Raw genomic sequence first — 15,201 nt, 5'->3', positions numbered from 1 at the left:
CGTGAATGCATTGTCCTTTTTTTATTGTTTTAACAAGACTGAATCACTCTGGTAGCAGATTTATTCTGTCTGTAACTTATCAGCCTAATAACTTAACAGAAACCACTGATGATGTCGTAGTATGAACAGTAACAAATGTGATCATTGGTTTTGGGATACAGAGCATCATAACATAATACCACAAAAAAAGGTGGCTATGATAGCATTCTGACATGTCTACAATGACAACACAACTTAAGACCACATGGAAAACCAGTGAAAATCCACTCTGAATATATTTAAATCTTACTACATGATGCAGGAATCATTTGCTTTAACGTGGCATGAAAATGTGGCCAGTCCCTTTTTCAGTCACCAAACAAAACCTCTCAACTTTCATCAGCACAAGGCACTAAGATGCAGCCGGTCTTGAAGCAAAGGATGCATTGCATCACTTCCTTTACAGAGGATGGCAAAATAAAGGCCTTCGAGTTTCAGATTAATTCTAACTCTCAGTCTGAAAAGAAAAGAAAAACTTTCTTTACCCAAGGATGTTTTGAGAGACCTCATTTTGTACATTTATCCCCTATGTGTCAAAATATCAGGCTTTTTCCGTTTGCCAAACACAACCACAGTAACGCTCTACAATGGTGTCCTCAACAATCTAATGTATCCAACAGTTACCTGCTAAAACTAAACGTTGTAATGGTATCAAAGAATGAATAACATTCACATATTTCCAGCTATAACAACAATGTACTGTAATATTTACAAAGCAAACTGAATACATCCTTCAGATATGAGAAAGATTGAGGCCATTTCTGCTAAGTGTAATAGATTAGTTTTGTTTTTTAAGTAGGGTTGTTGACAGTAGTGAAGAGCCAACTTCTCTCCTAAATGTATCTTCATTTAGTCACACTTATTTACTGTCAGCTTCTATTTCAGACAAATTGTATGTTAGTAAACACATTTGTTGATTTTTTTTATATATAAAAGCCATATTTTATTTTTGTTTTGTTTTAATGCAGTTACTTTTTTAATTTTAATCAAACCTTTAAATTAACATCTGAAAATAGAACCATAACAAGTCCGGTTATAAGATAAGCCTAGTCATTCCTCGCATGTGATTGGCAGCATGACGTGCCAATCAAAAAATGTCCCGTCCTTTCTAAAGAGTCGGCTCTCCGTGATGGGAGTCGGCTCTTTGTGTTCACTACAAAGAATTACCTTGTAAAGCGGCAAGGCGGCGAGCAGCCATTTAAAACAACTCAAACTGAATACACTTAGCGGCTCAAACAAATATGTTTAAATTTTCTTTTATGCTGTCTCTATTTTTATTAGACGGCGTTTACATTGGGACTATATTTTCTTAACCAAAGAAAGTCATTGTTGCGCGGGTACTACGCAGCCACCGGTCAAACATTTCTAATCTACAGTGGCTGCGCGCTACCCACGCAATATGAGCTTTTTATGTTTAGGAAAACACTATTCTGAAGAAAGCGACTATTTGTAGCTGAGGTTATCAGGTGTAAAAATCCAGCCTTAGCTTGAACCAGGGTAAATTCATGACGTTTGAGTTGTTTTAAACAACGAAAATAGGCTCTTCTCCTGTCACTGATCTAAAGTAGCTGCTAGCTTAGCTTCCCCACACTGGATGTACCTAACACAACCCCACTATAAAAACACAAAAATCCCTTTTAGAAAGGTTTCAGATAAATTAAAAAAGCGGTCATGTTAAGCTCAGTCTTTAAAATAAATATAAAAAATGGTATAAAAAAGGCTCCAGTATAGATTTGTATTTAAATATGTGTGTAATTAAATAATTGGAAAAATGTTTAGAGCCTAAAGTTTAATTAGGATGACATACGTTGCTTCGACCAAAGCAGGGGTGCCAAAGTCCAGTCCCGGAGAGATATCCCGCAACTTTTATATGAATCCCTTTTCCAACACACCTAAATCAAACGGCTGAAATCCCTCGTCCCCATGTCACTCAGCTCTAGAGAGGCCTGCTATCGAACCTTTAATTTGATTCAGGTGTGTTGGAGAAGGGACACATCTAAAAGTTGCAGGATAGTAGCTCTCAAGAACTAGACCTGGGGACCCCTGGTTTAGAGGGAACATATTCCTCTGTACACTAAATATAAAAAAAATCTTCACCACACTTGTAGACTTATTATGAATAAATATGTTCACATTTAATATGTGCAAATCTTTTGATTCACACAGCAAAGGCCTGATGGCTCTTTGCAGACAACAATTTTTCCCAATCAAATAAAAAAAAAACATCCTCAGGTAATGTCAGTCTACATGCTTCTGTCAGTGAAACAATGCAGTATGTCAGGATCATGCTTCAAAAGAAATCATGTTAAGACACCATCTACTTCCATTGATGACTTCATCTCCTCTACTAATTCATTTGTCAAAAAAAACAACAACAAAAAACAACTCAACCTTCATTGTAATACTAGTCTAAAAATAACTTCTTTTTAAACATTGTTCACACCTTTTAAATAAAAACTGAGGAATCCCAGTTTAGGTGTAACCAATATAAAATAACAAAATATATATTAGTCTCATTAAACAATCTTCTTGACGTGGAAAAAAAACATCTGAGAACATTTTCATCCATTTTCATTTGTACTGAGATAGAAAAAAATGTGAATAATTTAAGTTGAAAAGTTTCCTGATTGACTCAGATGTCAGTTTAAGTCTGATTTTTTTTTTTTAAACAAACTTTCTGCCACCATGGACAGAAAGTGGGTCTGTACAGGAAAAGAAGGTTATTTGGGGATTTCTGCAGTGTGGCCGTGAGCCTTTGGCAGAGAGGGCTCCTTTGAAGGTGTACACCCAGAGTGGACTGAGGCTAAAAAAAGGTTTGGATCCCGGTATGGTGGGGGGACGTGAGCAGATTTGGTGGGCTGTGGCGGGGCTGGTTGTGTCTCCTTGGAAGGCGTTGCTGGCTTCTGGAACTCTGGTTCTTCAGTTTTTGCCACCCCGCCTTGGATGTTGTCTCCCTGTGGTTTTGCACAAGGGGTTAAGGTGGGATTGGGTCTGGCAGGGGAGGAAAAGGAGACTCGACCTGAGGTGGGGCTGAGATCGTTGGGCTGCTGCTCCTCCTTGGTGTCCATGTCGTCTGAGTGGTACCGTTTGAGGCGGATGTGCCAGGCCAGGCTGCAGACTGCAGACACCGTCTTGAACTGGTGGATGACGTTTCTTGGGATGAAGTAGATGTCGTCATCACAGAGCTGTGCACGTATATAGCGAATGCCTTCCCTCCTCAGCTGGTTAAGTTTGGCATCATCCACCCACTGGACACACTGGGGAAAGATTCACATGTCAACATTTCTGTACTTGTGGAAAAAACACATTTCAGTGGATTTTGTATGAAAACTGCACTTCCTACTTGTGAAACTGGAGGCTCATACAGATCCAGCTGCAGCCTTTGGACCACATCACTGAAGTCCCCAGCATCGAAACACACTACGTCTTTGGTAATCCGAGGCCGGAGATCCCTGTTAGAGGTTTCATTGAACAGGTTACCACACCCTCCTCACATTACGTAGATGCAATCAAAAGGAAGAGTGCCAATTTATAATTAACACAATAATTAAACTAAAGGACATTTACCATTCTCCAAAGTGCACTGCCTTCAGTACACCCACCGCAGCAGTGCTCTGCCAGTCAAAGCTTTGGCCTACGTGGTCAGCATGGGCTTTAGTCCGGTCCTCAAACAGAACCTCTCTGGGCTCACTGGCCCTTGGGAGATAGTGCAGATTTTTTATCTCGTTCATGGACCTAGAAAAACAGCGGAAGAAACAGCTGATGATTACTTTGCTTTTCACTTTTGATAATTAGAAGTAATTCTTGTACAATTCACAATTTTTCCTTAAATATTAAGTCATATGGAGATAGTACACCCTTTAACAATCTGAAGGGGTTATGTGTCCAGTTATTAGGTCTTAAGGAGTAAGAAACCTCAGATGAGCAGCAACACGTGGCATATTACATTGTGATATTTAACTAAAACTAAGCCAAAATAAAGAAGCTGGGTGTGATAAACTAAGTACATCCCATGATTTAGTAGCTTGCGTAACCACCTGTAACGACTTGATGTAAATATATTCTACATGTCACCTTTCTCCTTTAAAGGACTATTTATACTCGACTCAGAAGATGGACACGGCATTTTTGTCCATCTCCTACATCATTTACACAACCACCTGGTGCATTTTCTGGGACCTTGTGGAGCTGTTGTTTGATGTAGGGGTGAGCAGTATAGCCGACATGCGACCAGCAAAAGGAACAAACCAGAGAAGATGACGACGAGGACAAAAACTGTAGAGATGGCGAGAACTGTTGAAGAAAAGCTGTGTGAGTGTGTCAGGCATGTTAGACAGACAGCTTTGTAAAGGTGCATTACTGCCACCAACCGGAGTCCAAAACGGATTTCAGAACGCGGGAGTGAACTCTGAACTCAGCACTGCCCACTAGTGGATAAATTATTTTCATAACCATGGCAACGTACAGTAAAAGATGCATGGCAGTATAATGTGAGGCGACGTACGAAAACCCTTGAAATGGACGTACCTATAAAGGACGTAAGGGAGCATAAATGGGCCTAAAGGGTGCGTTCACAGCAGCCTTCAAATCCTAGTCCGTTTGCTCGGAAAGTCTGCTTCGTTCGGGGTATTGCTAATGCGCAAACGACTTCTGATTCAAATCAAAGTGGACTCGGTCCGCCTACAAACACAGATTTGACAAAACAAAGTGCATTGTGAGTTCAGCACATTGTGGGCATTGCGGGTAAACTTAACCAAAACGATGGCAGCTCTGGACAGCAGAAATGGCTCGCGGTCAGACGTGGAAGTATTCTGGAAAAGTTTTGATAGAAATATGATCAACCAGAGACCGCTAGGATCTGATGCAGCTCCATTTTTAGCCGTTATGTACTAGAAGAAAAAAAAAGATGTTCTGCATCAACCAATACATGAAGTTTTTTCTTCATTGTGTGTCTTTTCCTTCAGTAATTCTCGGTGCAGTGTCACCTCTGGTGGAGAGAGGAATCCGTTATTTAAAAGGTCCGTTTCAAGTGAGTACTGTAGGGTGAACACAATCTCCACCCAGAAGAATATTCTTGGTGCGTTCTAGTTGTCTCTTAATTTCGAGAGTAGATGACATAATTTCCAGGCAGTTAGCATTTCCGCTGCACCAACGCTGAAAAAATAAACACCTCCTAAAAAGCCAACCTGTGAGCATCTACAATTATACTCCATAAGACTAGAAAATCACCCATCACTTGTAAAAACATGCACCATGACAACATCAGCCAGTTTTGGTGATGATTAGTAAACCACACTATTGACGCAACATCCCCACTGTCACAGTGTAATTTTTTCTTTCAACCATTTAACCAGATCGAAAAAACCCCTTGAGATCATGATCTCTTTCACAAGGGTGACCTGGCCAAGAGGTCTGCAGCACGTCATAAACAGACAAACAAAACACTATTAATGATAACAACCAGCTGCCATTTCCACTGGAAATTTAGAGGACACAAAATGTATTAGAAAGAAATTTAATAAAGACAACAATGGACTACAGGCGGTAGTGAGCGTAGCCATCTTTAAATCTGCAATCTTAGGATATTTTTTCAAGTTCTCTGTTCAGAAAAACAAGGTCACTGCATCGTTTTTGGTAAAAAATTCCTTTGAAAAACAAGCTCCTAAGACAACTGGAACGAACGATGTGTGCTGGAAGTGGACTACAATGCATGGCAACATATGCGCATGTAAAACGACAGCCTGGAGAAATAGTTTGAGGACAAATTTAGAGCGACATAAGCTCTGATATTTGGTCAAATAGGGTCAACAGAAGGGCATTTTATAAATATGAGAGATAGAAGAGCTTTTTCGGTCACCCGATCTCTTACAATTATCAGCTGATCGTCAGTTCCTTCACTAACATGCAACTTGGATTTTTTCCACTCGCTGCTGTGAATAATCTTTCTGATGGTAGAAGGAGATAGTTGGGAAATGGCTTTTCATTTCACCAGATAAATGATTGTTCATCTGAGGTTGTATTTATCCAACTTTAAAATCTGGCAAGAACCAACTTTTTTTTTCCCCCATGTCCGAAAATACAAAAACCACACAAGTGAAATGTGATTGGCTTTCTTTTTCACATGGCTGTCATCCCTCTGAAATCCGTCATGAAGTCGTACCTGCGGCGTTTGAAGGGAGACTTGGGCATGTCAGCAGTCGGGACCATTTGTTCTCCTGGTCGCACCCACATGATGGGCCCATCATCACTCTGAGAGCGACAGTCGAGCTTCAGACTGGAGAGGCTTCCCCATGGCAACGTCATCTACAATCACACACACACACACACTTATATTAAACTTTACATAAATTATTTTTTTATATTGATTGGGTGAAGCTGAGAAGCATCAACTTATGCAAGAATATTGACAAAATATTAAAATCTGATGCTTTCTCTGTGATTTTACTGACTTAATTAAAAAGGGGCTCCATATGATGGCCTCAACCTGCCATCGTACAACAGGTCAGGCTCCAGACTGCATCGGCTGCACTGGAGAGCCTCACATTTCAATCTGGGTGCAACACCAAAAAAATAGAGGTGCACCCTAATTTTCCCAGCATCGCCCTCGGCACCACATTTTAATTCATTTTAAGGATTGCTCTTTCATTATTCCCCATATATGTGGCTGGATATTTCAATTATTGTGAACAAGAATGAGGTTTAGGAAAAATGTTTATTTTAAGTAGGAATCGTAAATGGCAAAAAGTATATATATATATATTTTTTAGAAACAAACAATGTGCTAACATCACTGAGCTGAATGAAATAAAGTATTTTAATCTCTTTAATTATTCATGAAATTACTCATTTACATATAATATCTTCCTTCATAGGTCAAAATTAATTTAACTGATCCAGTTTTTTAACCCAGCAACTATGAAAACCTTAAAACCAGATTGCACCCACATATGAGCAAACTCTGCAAGATTCTACATTTTCCAGTTAATTCCAGTTTCTGCCTAATGCAACCGACACTCAACACAGAGCCAATCAGAGCGGACGTACCCCGTCTCTGGCTTTAACTGGCTTTGTACAGCGGTGTCCTATGAGCTCAGGTAAGGAGTGGGGGATGAATACAGAATACAAAGGGAGATAAAAGTCCTAAACCTAGAGCTGAGAATTGTTTTTACCAACGTGACCACAAAAAAACACTTAATCAAACCTGATAAATGGTCACCCTGCAGATGTTGGGATGTTGTGACAGTGATGCTGCCTGGAGGAATTTACAGTAAGATGTACAGATTTTATCAGAAGTATCAGGACATTTACGTGTGTCTTTTCTGTTCTTCTGTGTCGGTTCTTCACATCAACATTACAATGCAGTGCAATGTTTCCCCCTTCTGGGAGAAAACAGAAGTCCAACACACAGAATTCTGAATGCTGAATTCATTATTTGTTCGTGTTTATCCGGAGCATCACACACTTCATTAACAGCTGGTTTTAGTCATATTACAGCATCTCTGTTGTAATATTTATAACCAATGCTTCCCCCCCCCACCCCTGAATTGTGTTTTAATCATGTAATATTGCAACTGTTACAGTTGAGGCTGCAGATCTTGGCCAGGACTTCATTGGCAAAGAGGTTTTTAATCTCAGTGGGATTTTCCCAAAAGTAACAATTAGGCATGGCAATATACAAATGAAGAGGAACAGGAATCCTTTCCAGTAAATAACTGGCTCAATTCTTCAAATTTGGGCTTGGGTCTGGAGAACCTGGGTTCAAGTCCCTGGGTTGGCAACCACTGCAGGCCCGTGAGGAAAGCCCTGACCTACGTCCCGGGTACCGAAAAAAAATCAGCCCACTGCTTCTAGTGTAGCTAGTGATGGCTTAAGAGCAGAGGACTAATTTCACTGTGTTTTGTAAGATATATACTAACAAATAAAGATTTCTTCTTCTTAAAAATCACACTTTCTTACTGAGAAATTGAGGTTCAAGCCTCCACTACCCTAGTCTTCATTTTATGGTTGCTGTGTATCATCATGATGAAACAATGTCTCAGATTTAATTTCTTTTCCTGGATGACAGTCGTATTAGCAGCGAGGTAAACAAAGAGAAAGCCAACAGCAAACTTTGCTACATTTCTACCCCTTTTCCCCTCAAACCTCTTAGAAATAATTCCACAGCAGTAGCTAGAAGCACAGACAGCGCCTCCGCCAAGCCACTGGCTTTTTGTGCCCATGATTGTGGGCATTATTGTTTAGTTAGGCATAATTTTGCCGTTAGAGCTTCCATCTCCCCATAGTGAAGAATCTTTTAAAAATTACTGGATCCAGGCAGTGATCTGGATCAGGCCTAAAATCGAATCACTCATTCCTTATCCAATTTCTAAAATTTGATCAAAATCCGTCCATAACTTTTGAAGTTATGTTGCTAAAAGACTGACAAACTAACCAAAAGGAAGAAAAGGGCAAGAAAACCTTGTGAGACGAGAAGGAATGCTTGGAGTTTTCCACTTTGGGATAAAGGGATTTCTTCCAGAATCCTACTAAACACCATGTTTCTGACAACTGCTCTCCTTTGTAATTAAAAACTTACAGACAGGCTGACTTCCAGGAGCGGGAGTGTGTTCTTCATTTACTGTGTTGCCATGAAGGGTTTTTCTTATAAAGCTAATGACTTTCAGTCATCAGCAGGACTTAAACCATCTGACCAACTGCCATTAATGTCTTGTTTTTTCCATTTTTAATCCTCATTACAGGAAACAAATGTTCTGGAACAATGCGAAGCACACCATGTTTAACTTCGTATTTCCACTTGCTGCAGATCTGTCCTGTGGAAATTAATGTTTTTTATTTCAATTTAGTGGCTCTAAAAGGAGTCGGCACAGATGTTTAGCAACACCATCAACAGGGACGAGTGTGTGAAGAAAGTGGGCCTCCATTTATATGGATTTATTTTTAGTTCCAGAAGATAAATGGGATCTTTAACTAGATCAGCCTCCACTAGAAAACAATCTGCAGCTTTCTTTCTTCTTTTTCGTGTTTATTTTATTTAAATGGATGCACCATAAAGTCTGCAGCTGGAATTTGACATTATCAAATGGTGAGGAGGCAGATTTTGATCTACATGCCCTCATCATCCGGAGAGTAATCTGAAGTAAGATCAATGATTTTCCTTGACGTTATTATGTAGAGATTAATGACTCACTGTAATAAAGTAATATTAGGTCCGTCTTACTAGAAGCAGGTTGGACCATTTTTCCCTCCTGAACTGCCTTAATTCCTGGTGTCATAGATCCAACAAGATGTTGGAAACATTCCTCAGAGGTTTTCTCCATATTAACATGACAGCCTCACACAGTTGCTGCAGGTTTGTCGGCTGCATCCATGATGAGAATCTCCCGTTCCACCACATCCCAAAGCTGCTCTACTGGACTGAGATCTGGTGACTGTGGAGGCCGTTGGAGTCCAGAAGATGCTACACTGTGGTCATAAAGGGATGGACATGGTCAGCAACAATACTCAGGTAGGCTGTGCTGGTTAAACCAGGCCACGTCATGGTGTTTCCACTAAATTCTGAGCCTAGTATCTGAATGTGGAGCTGAAATGGAGACTCATCAAACCAGCAACGTTTCTCCATCTTCTATTGTCCAGTGTTGGTGAGTCTGTGTGAATTGTAGCCTCAGTTTCCTGTCCTTAGCTGACAAGAGGCACCCGGTGTGGTCTTCTGCTGCTGTAGCCCATCTGCTTCAAGCTTGGATGTGTTGTGTGTTCAGAGATGCTGTTCTGCAGACCTTGGTTGGAACCAGTGCTTATTTGGGTTCCTGTTGCCTTTCTATCATCTCCAACCAGTCTGCCCATTCTCCTCTGACATCAACAAGACATTTTGGTCCAGACAATCGCTGCTCACTGGATATTTTCTCTTCTTCAGAACATTCTCTGTAAAATCTAGAGATGGTTGTGTGTGAAAATCCCAGTAAATACAGCCATGTATACAACCATGCCACGTTCAAAGTCACTTAAATCCCATTTCCTCCTCATTCTGATGCTCAGTTTGTACTTCAGCAAGTCATCCTGACCATGTCTACATGACTAAATGCATGAAGTTTCTGCCATGTAAGAAACAAACTACAGATTCCTGATTATTAACATGTCAGTTTGTTTGCAGCTCAGTGCTAATTTATGCTGCTCCTGGTAGACTGATCAAGCCGGTACTGAAACTGTGTTTGTTAACCAGCACTGTTGCAGGACCATACTCACAGAGCTCCAAGGTCCCATCAGCACCAATAATAATTTGTGTTGACAGGAATTTACCTATTGCAGTAAAATTCAGTCCCTTTTTGTTTTTTTGTTTGTTTTTTTTACCAGCTATGGTGTGGTCAAGCACACAAGTTACAAACTTCAATGTTACATCATTTGATCAGATCACAGACAATCATCTTCCTCAGACCTTGAGAAATGGAGACTCTTCCAGCATATCCAGGAACTCTGGGAAATAGTCTCCAACTTCCTCGTCCACGGCTCCCACCAAGCTGATCTGTCTCATGGGTCCAGCTCGGTACGTTCCCGAACAGTAAGTCCGACTCACCTGCAATAGAAGAATCGTTTAATGCATGCGACACTTCATACAAATTCCCACATTGCCAAGAGAGTTAAAACAGAGCTGGAAAATAATGGTGGCCACACAAAATATTGACTCTTTGGGCCCAAGGACATTTTCACTTAGGAGTGTACTCACTTTTGTTGCCAGCAATTTAGACATTAATGGCTGCGTTATTTGAGGGGACAGTAGATTTACTCGATTAAACGAGCTGTACACAGATTACTTTACATTGTGTCATTTCTGCAGCGTCGTCCCATGAAAAGATAAAATTAAATATTTGCAGAAATGTGAGGGATGTGCTCACATTTGTGAGATGCTGTATGGAGTTAATTACAGGTGTATTAATGAGGGCTTCTGCATATGTGCCTGTTCTCCAACTAGCTAGCATGCACACCGATGCTCATCTCATTTCAAGTCAAAATGTTAGTGATACTAAAATTTATTGATATACTGTGCAGCCCAACTAATTCATATACAAAATAAATGGATTAAGAAGGATATGTGGTGCTTAATGACTTATTTTTTCCTCACACATCTTTAACAATGCTGTACTCTCCCACTTCCTTGAAACATCATCACATCATTGATGTATTTTGAGCATGAAGGAAAAAAGATGCTTCATATAATCAGTACATACGGTAACTTCTGACATTAGTCTTCCTCTAAGCTCCATGCAGAATTTCCTCTTATGCCAGATTAATTTCTCTGAGGAAGCAGCAGCAGCGCTGAGCATCAGGCATGATGAATCTTTTTCCTCTGAGTCAAATCGCTCACACCCAACAGCCGCCACGGCGTCCATATTATAAGCAGGGAAAAATCCATACACAGCTATAATGGTTTTTTTTATATGCTCGTGTCTGTGTAGCAGAGATGTTAAAGACCCCAGTATGAGTCATACTATTAAATTTATTGCACACAAGCTCACAGCTGCCGAGGTGTACAGGCCTGCTAGAGAACATGCCACCCTGCAATCACAGGATTCATCAATCTGTGGAACATTATTAAACTAGAAGGTAAACACAATACACAATATTTTTCTGTCTAGTTACAGTAGCAGCGAAATAACGTGAGCATTGCTGTTTTCTAAAACTAGCTGTTTGATTAGATGAACTCTGAAACAATGTGTGTGTTCAGCATACTCTGTGTCAGCAGGGATCACCAGATCCAGACCTGGAAGGCTACCGTCCTGCAGGTTTTAGACGTTTCCCTGCTAGTTTGTTGTCAAGCCTCTAAATGAACCATTCATTTGAGTCAGGAGTGCTGGAAACATCTAAAACATGAATCCCAGAATAAATGTGTTTGGCCTGTGCATTCTGGCCTCTTTCCTTTTATTAGAGTTTAGCTTTGTGGTCCATTGAGTTGGACTGCACTTCAGGTTATGTCCTCAAACTATTGTCGGGAATCATGCACTAGCTCTGGAGACTAGCTAATATTTATTATATTTAACATTAGATATTAACCGCACAGTTGAACGTACAGCACAAATATACACTTCCAATCCCCAAAGGAAGAAAAGTTACCACCTAGATTTAACTAAGCAAGTAGAAATGAGCCTCCCATTTGATAATTACTGCATCTATGATCATGTTTCAGCTGGCAGTGAGCAGCTCCTCATTCCTTCAACAATACTACTTCCTGAAAAGAAAATATGTTTCAGAAGTTTAAATTATTTGCATCAAGCAAAGACAACTCAGGGCTATGTTTAATAGTGAAAGTGAGAGCATCTCCACAGACAGTATGCAAAGGGAACTCAAGAAATTGGGACTGAACAGCTGTGTAGCCTTAAGAAAACCACTAATCAGTGAGGATCATCGGGACTGGTCTGACGAGTCCAGATTTACCCTGTTCCAGAGTGATGGGAGCATCAGGGTAAGAAGAGAGGAGGATGAAGTGATGCAGCCATCATGCCTGATACCCACTGTACAAGCCTGTGGGGGCAGTCTATGATCTGGGGTTGCTGCAGTTGGTCAGGTCTAGGATCAGACATGAGTCTGTAGACCTCTTTCGCCAAATCTAGACCTCTTTCATACACAAAGAGGTCTAGGTGGCGCAGCATATCTGCAATATAGTTAGCCTCCTTATAAACATATTTCACACCTTCTCTCATCTACTTCATCTCCAGAACTCGAGTAATCATCTTCTGAGATTGTCAAATAATAATATTTGATCCATGAAATATATCAGAAAACCACCCAACCATGTCTAAATCAAAACTTTAAAAAGGAGAAGTTATCTTTAAATTTACTTCAGATATTTATATTTTGAAGCAAGACAACATGGAACCAGGGCAAAAATTAAAACTTAGCTTTCCCTGAATGTCTTTGATACTCCAAAGTTTGGTCATTAACTCATTAACAAGTGTTTTATCAACCGCTTGCCTTCTCCACATACCTGAGAGTGAAAGCTTCCAATCGTGGTGGTCTCAATGTCTTTCTTGCCCAGAATCTCCACTTTGACTGGTGTGTTGGGGAAGTTGAAGGCAAAGTAGTCCAGGAAGTCGGGCAGGTATGCAGCTGCCCTGTGCACCACTGCCAAGGCATAGACAGCTGCACCTCTAGGCTTCTCAGCAAAAGCCAACTCCAGGAACTCCTGAGCAAAGCACTCCATCTCAGCCGGACTGAGACAGGCCAACTCATCCGCGTAGGCGTGCAGAACCAATCCCCCGCCATTGACTTGCTTTTCCTCATGTATGAAGCATCCATACCTGCCTGTCTGGAGACAGGAGCTGCGGATGGAGTGCTCTTGATGGGAGAGAAAGGGGACGTGGCCTACTTTGAGAGCATGAACATAGGGTGGGTGGTTGTCCACAGCATCTCTGCTGGGATGGCGATTGTTTTCCTTCTTTACGTTTCCAGTAAGAGATTCATCAGGGCCGAGAGGCACCGTAAGGTCTGCTCCGAGCCCTGCACATACAGTCTGAACTGCTTTGTTATGCATGTGTCGGGCCTTTTTGCCACTGTGATCATCCTCATGATGCTTCCTTTTCTTCTTTTTCTTTTTCAAAAGATACTCCTCCAGTGTTAGAGACTTGCCATTCTCATTATGGGGTCTGGGCTCTACAGGAGCACAGATGGATAAAAGTTAGAAAAGCAGAATATATGTAGAGAGAGGACGCGGTGTGATCTGCTGAACACTACATCTGATTACAACAAAACGTGAACATGTGATTTATTTGTAAGCATATGCAGATTTCATACACAGAAGGTGGTAAATAAAACCAAACAATAACCATTTACACATATATATTAGTGTCATGGACACAAGATGCATTTAACTAAACATTCCAGACAACCAAAACAACTATTTACATCCAGTTACTTGCACCTCAGATACTGCTTGCCCCTGTGCACCCCCTTCAGAATTATATGCAATAGCAATAATAATAATAATAATAATAATAATAATAATAATAATAATAATAATAATAATAATAATAATCACCCTTCTTTTTCTTCAGTTCTGCATGTTTCACATTCGCCTCTGAGTTTTCCTTCTTCAGCTTTACATCTCTATCCCGGTGCTTGTCTTTGAATTCCTGCGGCTTGGCCTTGACCACTTTGAGGGGCGTGAACGTGAAGAGCGCAGGTGGCTGAGAGGGCGCCGCCGCCCCCTTCTTCTGCAGCTGCTTCTGCGGAGGGAAAGGCGGCTGCAGACTCTGCTTGGTGCCATTGGTGAGGCTGTGGTTGTGCTGGTGGTGATGGATGTGTAGGACCTGCTTATCAGCGCCGAAGTTGTGGGATTTTGGGTTCTGCTGCAGCTGATGCGGTTGGTGGCTCCGGTGCTCAGCGTGGTGGTGGTGGTGATGCAGCTTTACTTTCTTCGCTTCTTTCTCACATCTCCCGCGTTTGTCGGCAGACGGAGACCGGTCTCTTTTCTTCTTCTTTTTCTTCTCTTTAATGAATCTCTCAAAGCTGTCCCTCATTATTTCATTATTTACTTTTGCACGGAGCAAGTCCACTTGAGCTGCCATCTTTGCACGTACAGAGGTACGTTTAAAGGACTGGGGGCTCCTACTGCGCATGTCCATGACGATTTGTAGTCCTTTTGCCATTAATTTGTAGTTCAAAGCAGCATTTTGAGCACGCTGCGCATGCGTACAGGAAGAATTGTGGTAAGTGTAGTTTAAAGTTGTTACGTAGCTACTTGGGAGTTGAAGTTTAAACTGTAGTGACTGCGTGCGGCTTCGCACGCACGCATCTCCGCTTGGCTGACGTAATGGTAATGTTATCACACCCACGAGAGGGGGCACTTCACCGTCCACACTGGGAAGAAAGAGTAAATCATTAAAAGAAAGCAGTCACTGTGGAAAATAAGGGGGCGATTTTGGGTATTACACAAACTGTGGTGGCAGATAAAATGATAAATAAATACACTGGGAAATGTGAACATAAAAGAAAAAAGCAAGAAAACCTACGCAAACAAGATTTTACCCCACAATTGAAACAAATTTTGTCAAAAAATCTTTCAGCACAGTTTTGGAAAAAAAACCCACAGCATTTTCTTTTAATAAACGACAAAAACATCTAACAAACTATAACATTAAAAAAAAAAAAAAATGCATTAAAAAATGCAAAATTAAA

At 40.9% G+C, this 15,201-nt stretch overlaps 1 protein-coding gene across 1 annotated transcript; it reads right to left on the bottom strand.

Annotated features, from left to right (window-relative positions):
- Positions 1 to 6: 6 nt before the first annotated feature.
- Positions 7 to 14,654, bottom strand: LOC121652306 (lysine-specific demethylase 9). The gene is made up of 7 exons (XM_042005021.1): positions 14,063 to 14,654; positions 13,013 to 13,677; positions 10,469 to 10,606; positions 6,200 to 6,342; positions 3,607 to 3,774; positions 3,383 to 3,491; positions 7 to 3,296 (listed from the first exon to the last, which is right to left on the bottom strand). Exons 1-7 carry the CDS (start codon positions 14,646 to 14,648, stop codon positions 2,760 to 2,762), a joined length of 2,346 nt encoding a protein of 781 aa, XP_041860955.1. The 5' UTR covers positions 14,649 to 14,654; the 3' UTR covers positions 7 to 2,759.
- Positions 14,655 to 15,201: the final 547 nt, after the last annotated feature.

The sequence above is a fragment of the Melanotaenia boesemani genome, chromosome 13, assembly GCF_017639745.1.
Source record: "Melanotaenia boesemani isolate fMelBoe1 chromosome 13, fMelBoe1.pri, whole genome shotgun sequence".
Lineage (NCBI taxonomy): Eukaryota > Metazoa > Chordata > Actinopteri > Atheriniformes > Melanotaeniidae > Melanotaenia > Melanotaenia boesemani.
This window is presented reverse-complemented; position numbering and strand designations above follow the sequence as displayed.